The 14713-nt window shown below is 43.9% G+C and overlaps 1 protein-coding gene across 6 annotated transcripts in view; it reads right to left on the reverse strand.

Annotated features, from left to right (window-relative positions):
• RAB3IL1 (RAB3A interacting protein like 1) overlaps positions 1 to 14713 on the reverse strand; it is a 517042-nt gene that overhangs the window by 114535 nt on the left and 387794 nt on the right. For all 6 annotated transcript variants that reach the window (XM_069623895.1, XM_069623894.1, XM_069623898.1 and 3 more), the window contains exons 4-5: positions 2094 to 2171; positions 791 to 1006 (exon numbers count right to left, since the gene is read on the reverse strand). In XM_069623895.1, the coding sequence (XP_069479996.1) occupies positions 791 to 1006; positions 2094 to 2171 (294 nt within the window). The remainder of the gene's footprint in view (positions 1 to 790; positions 1007 to 2093; positions 2172 to 14713) is intronic.

Consider the following 14713-nt stretch of genomic DNA (forward strand, 5'->3'; position numbering starts at 1 on the left):
CCTTCAAAGCGACATACAAAAGGTACTTACCAGAAATTGACATCTTTCACAGAATCTCGTATATCATATCAGAGTAACCACTAGTGCTCACATTGTTTCTACTTGCTTCTAGGGGTGACCTGGGGGTGAACTGGGAGCTATTCGGGCACAGTATTGCGCTTCTAATGTTACTGTCGGACTGTTGACCCTTTGGGTCTGCATCCTACCAAGCTCCAATCCTTTCCAGGTCTACCATTGCCTTGATAGGTTAGTCTTCTATACTGTATTCATTAAAGCAAGCTGGAATATGTGACTTATCGCTTTACCGTATTTTTACAATATATGTGCTTTTTTGGCATATTTGGAAGTACCTTTTGGGCACTGTGTTTTAACCTAATGCAAAACTAAATAATTGGAGCGAGTTTGAGAGTGTGTGTGTGTGTGTGTGTGACTAACTATGTTATTTGGTACCAGCCCATTCCTTCTAAGAGTGTAATCTGACATCTTTGGTAGGTCACCCATTGAGGGAGTTTTAACCTAACTTGGTGGACACCCTGTCTCCCACTTAGTGTAGAGCTCTTCACACCCTACACTAGGTGGATGTGGAAAGGCATTTCCTATAGATGCATCAGCACCGTAAGACCTGCATCCTACACCTTAGACATTTCAGAAAATACTGGTTTACGTATTCATACATTTACTGTCAGCGACAATCCTATGCCACCTTTTTGCACTGCCGTCACCCCGTTTCATACTGCCCTTCCTCACTCTGCGCCATATTTTCTCGGGAGAATACTGCTCCAATGCCCACCTCTTTGCTCTCCTTGCTGATTGGCTCTTCCGGGAGGCTGTGGTTATTGTCGTTGCCGATAGCACTGCTTGTGCTCTTGTTTCGCACATGCCCCTTCCTGAAGACAGTCTTTGATGGGCTCTTGAGTTGAGGGTGCTGCTCCCGATTAGGCGATGAAGGGGTTGATGTTATCACCAAGGTCTTCAGGGCCGTTACTTCCGCCTGCAGCATGTCAATCTAGCCAATGAGAGAGGAGAGGGAGGGTTACCATTCAGACCTCACTGTATAATTATTAGGCGGGATTGCTCATATGCCCAGCTGCTGCCTACACACAGGCTTCCCAAAGCACATGTACTACACAGCCCTTGTTTACTCAATGACAGCACTTTCTCAAAACTCTACTCAATGATACCAAAGTCCATGAACTTTGCTCAATAACAGACACCCTTGAACATTTCTGCCTCCGAGACATTCCACGACACTGCACCACCTGAGATCTCTGAAACACTGCACGACGTCGCCTGCTCTCTGAACTTTGATCAATTACACAGTGCTATTTCACGCCTCACGTGCTCTGCTCAATTACATCTGTGCATTACTTCCTTTGAACTTTGTTCTGCGGCACTGTATGGCCTCACTTTGAGCAGTATTGGTGTCATGTCACAGTATTATCTCACTTGTTACATGCTCTGATCAGACACTGAAAAAAACTGTCCCAGTCTTTAATGCTGCTACATGACTTTGAATATCTTCACTTTCCTGAAATCTTTGTATAAAAGTCCTCTCTGCATGCAATTGTCGCCATTTGCAGTATGAAGTGTAAAAAGGAGAAAAATATAGGCAACATCGCCTTTACTCTTTTGTGCACTTTGTAGTCCAAATTGTGTAAAAGCAGCCTGTCATTTATGCACTGCAGGCAGCATTTACAATGGCATCTGCTGGCATTTTGCAAGTTTAACAAAACAGGTGGATTCCATAGGCTTTCAATGCATTACTGCCAGCATATTAATGGAATGATGGCGAAAACACACACAGATGTGTGTGGTGGAGCGGATGGGAGTGCCAGAAATGCCCCTGCTGTGCCTTACAAATCAATGGAAATATAGAGCATCGTCATAAACATGCTTAAAGATTTTACACTTGCTATTTACGCATCATTTATTAGTTCCCGTCATAACGAAAAGGGCCACCAGAATATATACAGCCAATAGATATCCTGTGTCCAATTGTCCCCAATTTCCCAAAAACATTTCTAAAAGGAAACCAGTGAGATTTTACCCAGCATTTATAATATTTATAATGCAATGCCAGAAAAAGCTCTTACCTTTCCATGAGCCTCCTTCAGCTGTTTTTCAGACACTGCCTGTTTGGTGTTTGCTTCCCGCACCATCTTGTGGGCCTCCTGCGATAGGAGGAAGGCAGAATTACAGGGAGTTCTAGGTGTACATGCAGGTGAGGCAAGGGATGGGTTAAGCGGTAAATCACTAAAGGGCATGGCTTTCAGCGTGCCTGGGCTAGCTGGGGCTCATCCCAGAGAGCCCCCCAAAACGACCTTCATGCAAGGGCTCCCAATCTGGCTTGCCCGAACAGATTTCCTAGCGTGCTAAAGTAAATGGAAAGATGACGAGTGGTAAGATGAAGTTCTAGAATATGGCCTGGTGGACAGATTTTAGGAGACCACCCTAGCTATGGAGAACATTGTACTCGGACCTTAGCCAAAACCCCATCAAGGTAGCAATGGCCAGAATACAATGCTTATTGTAAGGCGAGTATGAGTGGGGTCAGGGGCCCTTAATGCATCCACACATTGTAGCACACAATAATTCAATTTAGACAGCACGTGTAAAATATACAGTTATTATAGGCCTTTTGAACACACTGAAAAATGAATCTAACAGGTAGCATTATCCCGCAATACTCTAGGATATCAATATATACATTCAGCATAGGTTCAAATATACATCAAATGACTTATTCAGCAAAGCAGGTAACTAGATTCGATGAAATATGGAACCAGACCTCAAATCAATAACTTAACTTAAGCAGTCCAAACCCTAAGAAGAATGAGGACTTGTGCCCAAAAGTAACAGGAGCCACAACGTTTCTCACCATACTGGTGCCTCTGCAGGCAAGTTGTAATTTACTTGTGTTGGTGATAGTTCAATTTGAGTAAAGGGAAGTATAGGTTTTCTTGTATTTAAGGATTCTCTACCCAGGTTCAACGTCCAAAAGATGAGTGGAATGGAATTTTCGGAGACAAACTGACTTATTTAAAATGTTATACTATGGAGGACAGGGGGGACCCAGATGAACAAGTTACTTATCCCTGGTAGCGTTTTTCGATTGGATGTTCCTCCCACGTATTCCTCATTTTATGATAATTATCCTTACAGCTTTACCTGCTTCGGAATCTTCTTTTGACAGGGGGTGCTGTGTGCCATCTCGTCGAGTCTATGTCCCTCAAGGGCCTCCGTTCGACTGTCGAAGTCATCAGTATAAATAGCACATGCAGTTCCCGTTGGCTTCAGTTCTGTTTTTCCCCCTCCTGTAGGGGAATTACCAGGCGTACCATAGACCGTACTATCCAAGAAAGTGTAAAGTGTAAAGACACGTAAATTCTATGGCGGGGTAGGCTGGGCGGGGCGATGAGGGATACATGGGAGGAACTTCCAATTGAAAGAACGCTACCATGGGTAAGTAACTTGTTCTTTGAATGGATTGTGTCCTCCCACGTATTCCTCATCTTATGATAGACTCCCAAAGCAGTAATAATTTGGTGGTGGGAGTACAAATTATATTTTGTCTTAACTGTTATCATGGACTGAATGAAGGACCGCCTTTCCAAATTTTCCTTCTTGACTAGAAGATGAATCCAGGCAGTTATGTTTCACAAACATGTGAACAGACGACCAAGTGGCCGCTGCACACATTTCTGACTGAACACCTCGGTGAAGAGCAGCAGAGGTTGCCATACCCCTTGTGGAATGTGCTCTCAAACCTTACAGCTGGTCTTTGCCCACTACCCTGTATCACTCCCTAATAGCCTGGATGATCCATCTGGGTAGGGTCTGTTAACAGCTAAACCCAATTTAGGGTCTGTATAGCCAATGGATATGTTTTTTTTTAAGAATGAATTTTAGCCATTCTGGATATATAAAAGCTGATTGCCTTTTTTGGTCCAGCCTATGTAATCTTTCCTCCTCCTTTCCAGGATGAGGAGGTGGGTAGAAAATCTTTTGCGACAAGTAGAAGTCAGAGGCTAGATTAGGTAGAAAAGAAGGTTTCACCATGAGAACAACCTTGTCTTTATAGAAAACTGTATGTGGAGGTTTACAGGTAAGTATCCTGTGGGCTGACGTTATTGCTATTGGTAAAACCGTTTTCAAAGTTAACAGTCTTAATGGGTATGAATGTATTGGCTCAAAAGAGATGCATGTTAGTAATTCTAACACCAGGTTAAGATCCCATATAGAGACTTTGAAAATAACTGGTGGGAATACATTAGTAAGAGCCTTTAGGAATTGAACAATCCTAGGGATTATAAAATATAAATCCTCTTCTGAAGAATGCTTGAAAATGGACAGCACCACCAGGTAACCTTTAATTGTTCCAATCTGGAGCCCCAGATTCGCCAGATATAATAAAAAAGAAAGTACCACAGGTGCATCACAAAGAAAAGGGTCCTCATTCTTATCCCTGAACTTGTTCCAATGGCAGTGGTACAAAGATTGTGTTGCTGGCCTTCTGGGTGGGTGAAAGCAAGTTCTCCATTAAATCATCTGGGAGGGCCCAATACCTGTATCTCAACCTCTCAGAAAGCATGAGTGAAGGTTGAGAGTCTTGACGTCTGGATGTAGAACCCGGCCCTCCTTTTGCGAGAGAAGGTCCTTTCTTTGTGGAAGACGTATTGGATGGCAAATGGACATGTCCAGAAGGTCCAGGTACCACGTCTTCCTGGCCGATTCTGGGGCAATTGGGATCATGGATTTCCTAAACTTTCTCAACCTCCTGATCACCTGAGGAATGACAGGGACTGGAGAAAAAAAGTGTACAGGAGTGGAAACTCCCAGTCCACTATGCACGCATCCCCTAGAGCTCTTCTTGGATGAAATTCCCGGGAGCAAAACAGCTTGCACTTCTGGTTGACACTGGTCATGAACAGATCCACTTGAGGGGTTCTCCAAAGGGTGAAGATCTCTTGAAGGACTTCCTGAGCTAGTTCCCACTCATGGGAGACTGTGCTCTGCCTGCTCAGAGCGTCAGCCACTGTGTTCTCCTCTCCAACTAGGTGAACTGCTGATAGAGAGATTCCTTCTTGAATTGCCCAGAACCAGAGCTGCATTGTTTCTCTGCACAGTGGTAGTGACCCTATGCCTCTTCTCTTGTTGACGTAGTACATGGCCACTGTGTTGTGCATCATTATCAGGACATTCTTTCCCCATAGAGAGGGCAGAAAGGCCTTCAGCACTAGTCCGATTGCTCTCAGCTCTAAAAAGGTTGATGTGTAGTTTGGACTCCAATGGAGACCAACGACCGCCGCTTGTCAGATCGTTGGCGTGGGCTCTCCACCCTGTGAGTGAAGCATCCATCACTACTGTTACCTCTGGCCATGGCTGGCAAAAAGGATTCTCCCTTCAGAATGTTGTCCTTGCAAGCCCCCAACAGAAGGCCCAGTGCGGCTCTGCTCGGAACTTGAAGGTGGTCTAACATTCTGCCTGAGAATTGGGATCATTTAGTCCTGAGAACCCACTGGAGGGATCTCATTCTCAGGCAAGACTCTGGCACAAGGAAAATGCAGGATGCCATGAGACCGAGCAACCTCAAAATCGAATGCCGGAAGATGCTGGGAACTCTGGAATTTGGTGACCATCTGCAGAATGTGTTGAGCCCTCACCTCGGGTGCCAAGGCTTTCCCTGAGGAAGCATCCAGGACTGTTCCAATAAATTGGAGCCTTTGAGATGGTATCATGTGGGACGTCTTGTAATTGAGGGAAAAGCCCATTCTGTGGAGAGAGTGGCAGGTTATGCTGAGATGTTCGGGTGAACGTGTCTTGATCGGCCATCGTCCAGGTAGGGGTAGACCTGAACCCCCCACCCCCTCTCCTGAGACCCACTGCCACCACTGCCATAAACTTGGTAAAAACCCTTGGGCGGTGGTCAGCCCGAATGGCAGAACTCAAAACTGATCATGAGAACAGCCAGCCGCAAACCTCAGGTACTTTCAGCGCATGTGATGGATAGGCACAAGAAAGTAAGTAACCTGAAGGTCCAATGACACTATCCAGTCTTGGAGTTGGAGAGTCTGAAGGATCTGAGAAAGGGTAACCATCTTGAACTTGTCCTTCCAGAGGAACCTGTTCAAGTTGCTTTAAACCAAGATGGGTCTCAATCCTCAGTCCTTTGTGGGAACAGAAAATACCTGAATACCAACCCCCTGTTCCACTCTGCCACAGGTACCGGTTCTAGAGCACCTTTCTCTAGCAAGGTCAAAATTCCCTGCACAAGGAGCGGATCCGGAACATTGAAAGAGTTGCCCCCCGGTGGATGATCATGAGGCCTTTTTTAAAAAGGAAGGCAGTAACCTTGGGCTATGGTTTCCAGTGCCCAAGCATCTGACGTATTGCCCCACCATTCTTTCAGATGCTAAGAAAGTCTGCCTCCGACCAGAGTCTCCTGAGTTAAGGCCTCAGAGTGGTTTTGAGGCGGTTGAAGCGGCGACTGAGGGTAAAACTGACATTGCTTGGGCTGACTTAGAAGATTCCCTCGTGGTGGACGAGAGAGAGGCTTTGACCTCTATGACTGGCTTGTCCTCTTTCTCTTACAACTGAGGAGTCGAATCGAAAGGACTGAAAGGAACAAGATGATGAACCGGGGAAGGAGTGTTGCAGCTGTGGAATAGCAGCACTAAGATTTAGCCACCGCTTTCGTGGTCCGCAGTTTTTCCAAACTTTCATCAGCCTTGCTGCCAAACAGACTTGATCCATCAAAGGGCATATTGAGGAGTCTAGACTGCACATCTGGTGCAAATCTGGACTTCCCCAACCATGCAAATCTGCGCAACATGGTGCTAGTTGCCATGGATCTGCTGATATTATCTGCAGTATCCAGTCCTGACTGGAGGCATTCACACATTTCCTGTTTACCATCCTTGATGATAGCCAGAAAGCCGCCTCTTTCTTCTCCTTCTGGGATGTGGTCAGCCGCCATAGCTACGCTGTCCCACAGTGTAAACAAACTTTGACAAGGCACGGGTTGGCGTTAGTTGATTTTAAAGCCATAATTCCAACAGTAAATATTTTTCTCGCCCAGGCATCCACTCTCTTATCCCCATCAGGAGGTATAGAGGGGTATGCCGATTGCTTGTTAGGTGTAGCAGGTTGAACCACCAAACCCTCTGGTGTTGGGTGCTTTGTAAGTACTCTGGGTCACTGCTGGATGGCCTATATTTGCAAAAAAAATGTTTTTACTGCAGCCACAGTCTCTGGTGTTTCCCAATTTGTTGAGACCCTTTTTTGTAGGGCAATGTGAAAAGGCACAATTGGATCTCTTTTGTGACCCTGATCCCAAATATCTGTCAGATTCTACTGCTTGAAAGAAGGTCTAGGCCTGCTCCAACCTAACGGGCACTCATTAAGGGTGCTACCTGTCTGCGCCCTCACTATCCCCAACACCATCCAGGAGGGCAGGAGCCCTGGAACTGCTTCACGAGGCCCGCCAGAGTGGAAGCGCATGCTGCCCTCTCCGTGAAGATCGATCCACAGCTATCAGGCAAGAGAACCCAATCCTGGGTAAGAGTATGCTGCTGACCCATCTGAGCAGTACCTATTGAGCTACAGTGCCATTTGCACTACCTGAGTGCCTGTAGCAGCTGCCCGCCGACTGCCTTTATACACAAGACAACAGAGTTAAAATGGCCACCGCATATTCGTTCCTGAATTTGTTTACCTGTTGCTAAGCAACTGTACTGAAGCCTAGTGGCTCTGTGCTCCTCTTCCGTGACGCTGGGCCACCGGAAAGCGAGAGCCGGCGCCACACGAAGGGCGCTCATTAAGGGTGCCGCCTATCTGCGCCTGTCCACGAATGGAGGCAAAATTGTAAGTATAGCCTATAAATGCCATACTTTGAAATATCTAAACCTGCCTAGTACTTTGTCGTACTTTCATTATGAAATCTAAGCATCATAGCAAATGCTAAATACCGACTCGAGTGCATCATCATTGTTAACTTACCTTCCTACAAATCGGCAGCTTTCTAAACTCCCGGTTCACTTCAGACAGTGCTGCTCTGCATCAGCCGGTCACGGTGCACTGAGACAATTGAAATAAACTAACATTCCAACGACCCATAACTCTGCACATGATGAAACTGACCGCCCATCAAAAAATTGTGACATGCAAACGGCATAGTTAACTCTTAACTTGCATATACATGATTTTGAACATCTATATTAAGCCTATATCACTCATTATCGCTGTATTACAAACTATCCTACCCTGAGATAATCTGTTGCTAGCTTTTCTCATTTGCTAGCGTCGCATCTGTATAAGCCTATTATAACCGTGACATTTCACCCTGATTCAGTATACTTTGCTATATGTGGTATCAGAGTTGACCAACGAAACCAGTAACTTCTACTTGCTAGCACTGCATTGATTCTATGATCTAGCCCACCGTATTTCAACTGGCACGTTAACATAGGTAACTAGCCACATTGATATAATCAATTACTACTTGTACTAAGCAGCCGAACCAACTGCCGTTACCTCCTAGCGTTGCATTTGAACTAGCTATAGGTCTATAACCGTTGCACAGATATACAGAATTAGCTAATGGTATCATAATTGCTGCATTTATACAAGTCTCTCCTACTCTTAGCCTCCTACCGTATCATATCTAATTAATACTGCATACTTCTAAGATATATTTCACTACCGGTAGTAGTCAGGAGGATCTCACAATCACTGCTATTGCTAGGCCTTCTTAGTGCATTGAACCTGTTGACATCACCTAACCCTTCCTCTGGAAACACCATCTCTCCCACAAACAACATGGATTCCAACCTGTGCAAGAATCCCTCCTTCATAAACCTAGCAATGGCAATTAACTTACCCTTACCCAATGATATTCAGCCATCCATATTCCTTAAACCATGTCTTAATAGTACTGCATACGCTCCTCCTAGGCTTCCGCCACCATTCCCCATACAGGATGACTCAGGCACAACTGTCAAAATTATGCCCATTGTTAGAAAAATTGACTCACTCCTTACATTCGATCGCCCTACCAACTGGAACACAACTTCTAGTTGCCCTCTCAGAAACCATGCAACATTACCATGCCCTACTCTACAGAGAAACTCGAGACTTGGTTCCAGATTCCCACAACAATTTAGACTAAAATCCAAGCTTAAGAACATAAATACTACTAAAGAAACCACCAAAATTGGCAACTATAGCAAAATACACCTATCACCATTGAGCAATACTACCAACACACTAAAACTAGGGCTTATCAATGCTAGATCCCTCCAAGCACACGCCTTGGACATATTTGACATCTTATCAATCCATGACCTGGATATTATTGCTATCACTGAAACCTGGCTGAATTATTCTTCAGGTCCCTCACTAGCTTTAGCCTTACCAGACAACTACTCCATTTTATGTTCTGACAGAGCCTCCGGCAAAGGAGGTGGAGTCGCGTTTATATACAAAACAGTATTAGAGCTAAGAATGACCAATAATCAGCACCTACCATCTACAGAATTACTTTCAGTTAAACTATCTACATCCACCACATCTACCATCACTATACATCTGATCTACCACCCTCCTGGTAATACCACAACCTTCTAAGATGACATCTCACACCTACTATCAACCAACACAAAATGTAAGTCTCAAATCATAATCTTAGGAGACTTTAACCTAGGTCTGGATGACCCTAAAGACACTAAAGTGTCTACTCTTAAGGACACCATTTCGGAGTTGGGGTTTACTCATCGTATTACCAGTCCAACACACAACAAAGGCTGTACGCTTGCCTGGCTAGCGGACCTTAACTGTAGTATCAAGTTACTGGACAATACACCATGTGCATGGACTGACCACCACCTTATCACTTTTACCTTAGACAAAGTCATATCGCAATCTACGCCAACACAAGCACCAGCATTAATGACAAGAAGTAAACGTACTCTTACGTTAGAAAATTTGCTACCACTATTACGTCCTATAACGCACCCAAATAATACCCTTTCAGACCCATCAGATCTAGTGAATCTCTACAATGACACTATCCTCAATGCCATCAATACGATAGCCCCACTTAAACTACAGAAATCAAAGCCCCTTGCCCACATCAACAAATGGTATACAACACATCTTAAGATTCTCAGGAAAGAGAAACGATCAGGGGAAACCATATGGAAAAATTCCCCATCTAAACATAATAAAGATATCTTCACTGCAGCCTCATTCAACTATAAAATTGTCATTGTCCAGGCATAAAAAGATAACTTTAACGATCGAATAGCTAAAGCTAACTCCAGTACTAAGGAATTGTTCAAATTGGAATCGCCTGCCCGTATACCTGACTCCTGTACAAAGGACACTTTGTGGTTTAATAACATTCAGAACGCCTTACAAGACAAAATTACGCTGTTACTTAACAAAATATCCATTAAGAAAAATCTCATCGATAATGCCTTCCCACAGGACACGCCACTCACCTTGAACCCTAATCGCCCACAATTTAGCTTCAAACCACTATCTATAAACGAAGTAGAGAAGATTATACTTAAACTTAAACCTTCTAATTGTAAGGGTGATGTCTGCCCAGCTACGCTCATTAAGGAAGCAGCCTCTGCACTCGCTCCCTTTATCACTAGATTCATCAATGCATCATTTGACACCAGCAATGTTCCCACTAATCTGAAAGATGCGTAGGTACTCCCACTACTGTAAAAACCCACGTTGGATTCGAACAATCCGTCCAATTATAGACCTATCACAACGGTCCCTTTCCTGCAAAATACTGGATCGGGCAGAGTACTTGGAAGCCAATAATTTGCTGGGATTAAGACAGTCTGGGTTCAGACCCAGACATGGAACTGAAACTGCACTTATTGATTTAAAGACACAAATCCAGGGATTAAAAGGCAAAGGAAAATCTACCCTTCTCTTACTCGTTGATCTATCTGCAGCATTTGACTTGGTGAACCATGAAATCCTTTGTAAACATCTGTCATCTGCCGCACACTTCTCCGACCAAGCTAACTCATGGATTAAATCCTTCCTTACCAATAGATCCATGAGGGTCTTTGCACCGACTGCCTCAGCCACCCCTACACCAATCTCTTGCAGAGTCCCACAAGGTTCCTGCGTATCCCTGACACTCTATAACTTTTTCACCAAGCCTTTATTTAATATACTTGATTATCTGGGTGTCACATATACCAACTATGCGGACAACACCCAGATACTCAGCTACTCATCCCCATCACTGGTGATTACGCTATAGATAGCAAAAAGTTGAACGACATATACAGTACCAAACAAATATGGATGGCCAAGCATGGTTTATGTCTAAACAACGATAAAACTGAACTACTTCTACGAGGCTCCCCAGCCAAACTAAACAATTTTGGAACTCAATTCAAAACCTTCAATATCGACAGCAAAATTATCAAAGTAGCGAATGATGTGAAAACACTTGGTATCTAAATTGACTCGACACTATCTCTTAGGAGACAAACTAACGCCTTAGCATCTGCATCCTCCTACACATGTAAGCTAAATCACAGCCTGTGGTCCATATCTATCCCCGGCCAACTGTATCTCAGTAGCAAGGGCCCTGGTATTATCCAAGTTAGACTTCTGTAATGTGCTCTACCTAGGAGCATCCCAACATAACATTAACAAAATGCAAGTTATGAAAAATAATGCAGTCAGATCATCATGCAATATACCGAGAAAACATCATATTATAACAGCTAGACAGAACTTAAAATGGCTGAACATTAAACAGAGAATAGACCTTAAATCACTCTCACTAACGCACAAGTGCCTCCACTATCAGGCACCCCTATACCTGTGATATGATATGATATTTTACATCGCGCTCGTACACAAGTGTTTCGGAGCGTGACCAAGCAAAGGGAGGGGAACAAGGGAGAACAAAAAATAAAAACAATTTTACTAAGCCCAGTGACATTAAGAATGCGCAAGTGCATGGAGAAGGGAAAAGGGGGAAAGTGCGTGTAAGGGGGAGAAGTGGAAAGTGCAGAACAGAGGAGAAAAAGAATAAGTTAAATAAATGAATAAATACAGGCAATGAAAAAGTGGTAGTGCAGCCAGCAAGTGGCAAGGGCAAGATTAGTCAGATAGGGTATATCTGATAAGTGCAGAGGAAGTATGGGGCACTGTATGGGTACAGATACAGAACCCAGTGCAATGGGAGGCCCAGAGGCAGTGCAGGAGGGAGTAAGGGTGAGCAGGTACGTGGGCCCAAAGGACAGAGGGTGTCCAGGTTCACAGTGCCAAGAGAGAAAAACAGGTCAGCAGGGGAGAAGAGGGCAAAGGCGGAAGCGAAGAGGAAGGTCTTGAGCTGCTTCCGGAACCAGAGATGTTTCTCCTCAGGTTTCAAGGTGGCCGGTAGGCTGTTCCAAAGGGAGGCCCCAGCCGAAGACAGATCTGTGCGACTCCTTCTCATGCCACACATCACTGCGGCCTAGCAGATCTGCCCAATCTCATTGTGTCACCATACCCCGCTTTAACCAACAACGAGCAGGTGGGGTCAGCTTCCCAGTTATGACCGCTAAAAAATGGAACAGACTTCCCATTTCCATAAGAGCAGAACCTTCCTTCATGGTCTTCCAAATCAAGGTCAAAGCTTGGTTACTGAACCAGGTTCATAACCTTTCTACTCATTAACTTTTGATTTACAACATCACTACCTCAAATGTATATATGTTTGATAACTGTATTTTCACTTGCTACTGTACATTATTGACTGTTTAACTTTAATATTGTATACTGTGTAAGAAAAGCGCTCAGTTGCCCCAAGGCTTGACGCGCTATACAAATAAATAAATACAGATACAAAATACAAAGATTCACCACTTTGCTCATTAGTTGCCTATATGAGTAGTCAGTGTGGTCAATAGGGTCTCGTTGACCAAATTACAGTTCTGGTGAGGCATCTATACCACTGGTTGATTGTAGGTTATCATACAATTTTTTTTATCCAGACTCTTCAGAAATCTCCTCTGGCACATTTAGGGTGCCATATTGTAAACCAAATGGTGGCGTATTATCATCTGAAAACTCATTGGGCCTGATTCATGGAACATTTTTCTATGGGATTGCGCCATTATAAAACACTTCCATGAATCAGGCCCATTGTCTTCATAGACTGAGGTTAAAGACTTAACAAAATCTTTCTTTGGTAAGGGTTTGAAAACCTTTTAGTTTCTGAAAATAGTTACGAAGTTCAGTGAAGAAGCGAAGCGCGCCATAATTATTGCGGAGGTCCTCTTCTTACCCAAAATCCGAGCTGGAAGCAAGTCCAAGCCCACCAATGGTAAGGAGCTGCACCATTCAGTCAGTAGTTGTCCATTCAGGGACAACTACTGGTTTCATAATTGCCCCACACCTAGACGTTCTGGCACCCTGGGTGTGGAGTCCAACCCCATCCTGGGCCACACACACACACATCACTAGCCCGCAAAAGCAGCAGCTTTCCAATGCAAGTACATGACTTTATAAGGGGTGCCCGACCTGGCAAGGCAGGAAGAAGGCCAAACAACAATATTACCAAAGATGCAAGCAAACATCTTGTGGAACGGCCATTTTAGGGAACTAGCCACCTTTATTAGCCATACGCAGCAAACGCAAATGTGCACACAGTAAAAATAATGCAACAATTGTAAAACTGTGTCTGCTGCACAGGCTTGTCTTTAGGCAGACAAAAAAAATGCAACCTAGGGTAAAAATCTAGGGTGATTCAAAAGTACCTCCATTGCACTGCCCTGTAAGGTGCAGTGTGCAATGTTAAAAGTACATGAATTCAAAGAAAGGGAAACATAGTTTCCCTGTACTGATAGTCTGAAGGACTGATCAGTTTCCCCATAACAAATTAGCAAAGGCAAAGTAAGGGAAGCTGAAGGCTTTACGTCCCTTCAACAAGTCAGGATATGTTCAAAAACAGAGCACAAAGAATGGGGGTCTATAGGAACTATGGAGGGAAATTTGCAAAACAGAAGTCTTTCCTAACGAGTGACAGAACTACTCTTCTGGAGTAGGTGTCACAACCAGTCATGTTTAGAATCACACAAGCTACAGACATTTGGAATTAGAATTTTGTTTTTTTTAACAGGAAAGAGGATGTACAATATAGAGACCCCATTGTTTGATTTTTACAACATATTATACTCAAGTCCTGTTATTAGAATGATTTAATAAAATGAAAGCAAACAAATCATGAATTACCGTCAACAGAAATGTGGAAATGGAACGGTTTGTACCTATCTTGATTTTGTATTTGAATATCTTTTTAAGTCAAGCATTGTATTGCTCATTAACTATATTTAACACACTTTTTAAAATAGCTATTACTCCCTTTCATGTAAGGTATGTAAACTCACTCTCGTCCGGTAGGGCACTACTTTAGTTTTCACACGTCGTTCAAACGGTTCCTTGGCAACTATCGATTCTTAGGCTGCCCAAGACGTCACTTGGGTTCTGCCCCTAAATATTGCTTCATGACGCATTAGGACCCTCCTTCGATTTCTAATCCGCTCAAAGCACTGCTAAGGAGCGACAATCAAAAAAGCTTAACCAAGATGGGGGTCCACTAAGGAGTAGGAAGGGGACTTTGATCAATACAAGTGGTTTGTTGAGGTTACAATGCTATTTGTGAGGGAGGTTTTTCCACAGCCCTTTT

Source organism: Ambystoma mexicanum, chromosome 11, assembly GCF_040938575.1.
Source record: "Ambystoma mexicanum isolate Mex_15411 chromosome 11, UKY_AmexF1_1, whole genome shotgun sequence".
In the NCBI taxonomy this organism is placed as follows: domain Eukaryota; kingdom Metazoa; phylum Chordata; class Amphibia; order Caudata; family Ambystomatidae; genus Ambystoma; species Ambystoma mexicanum.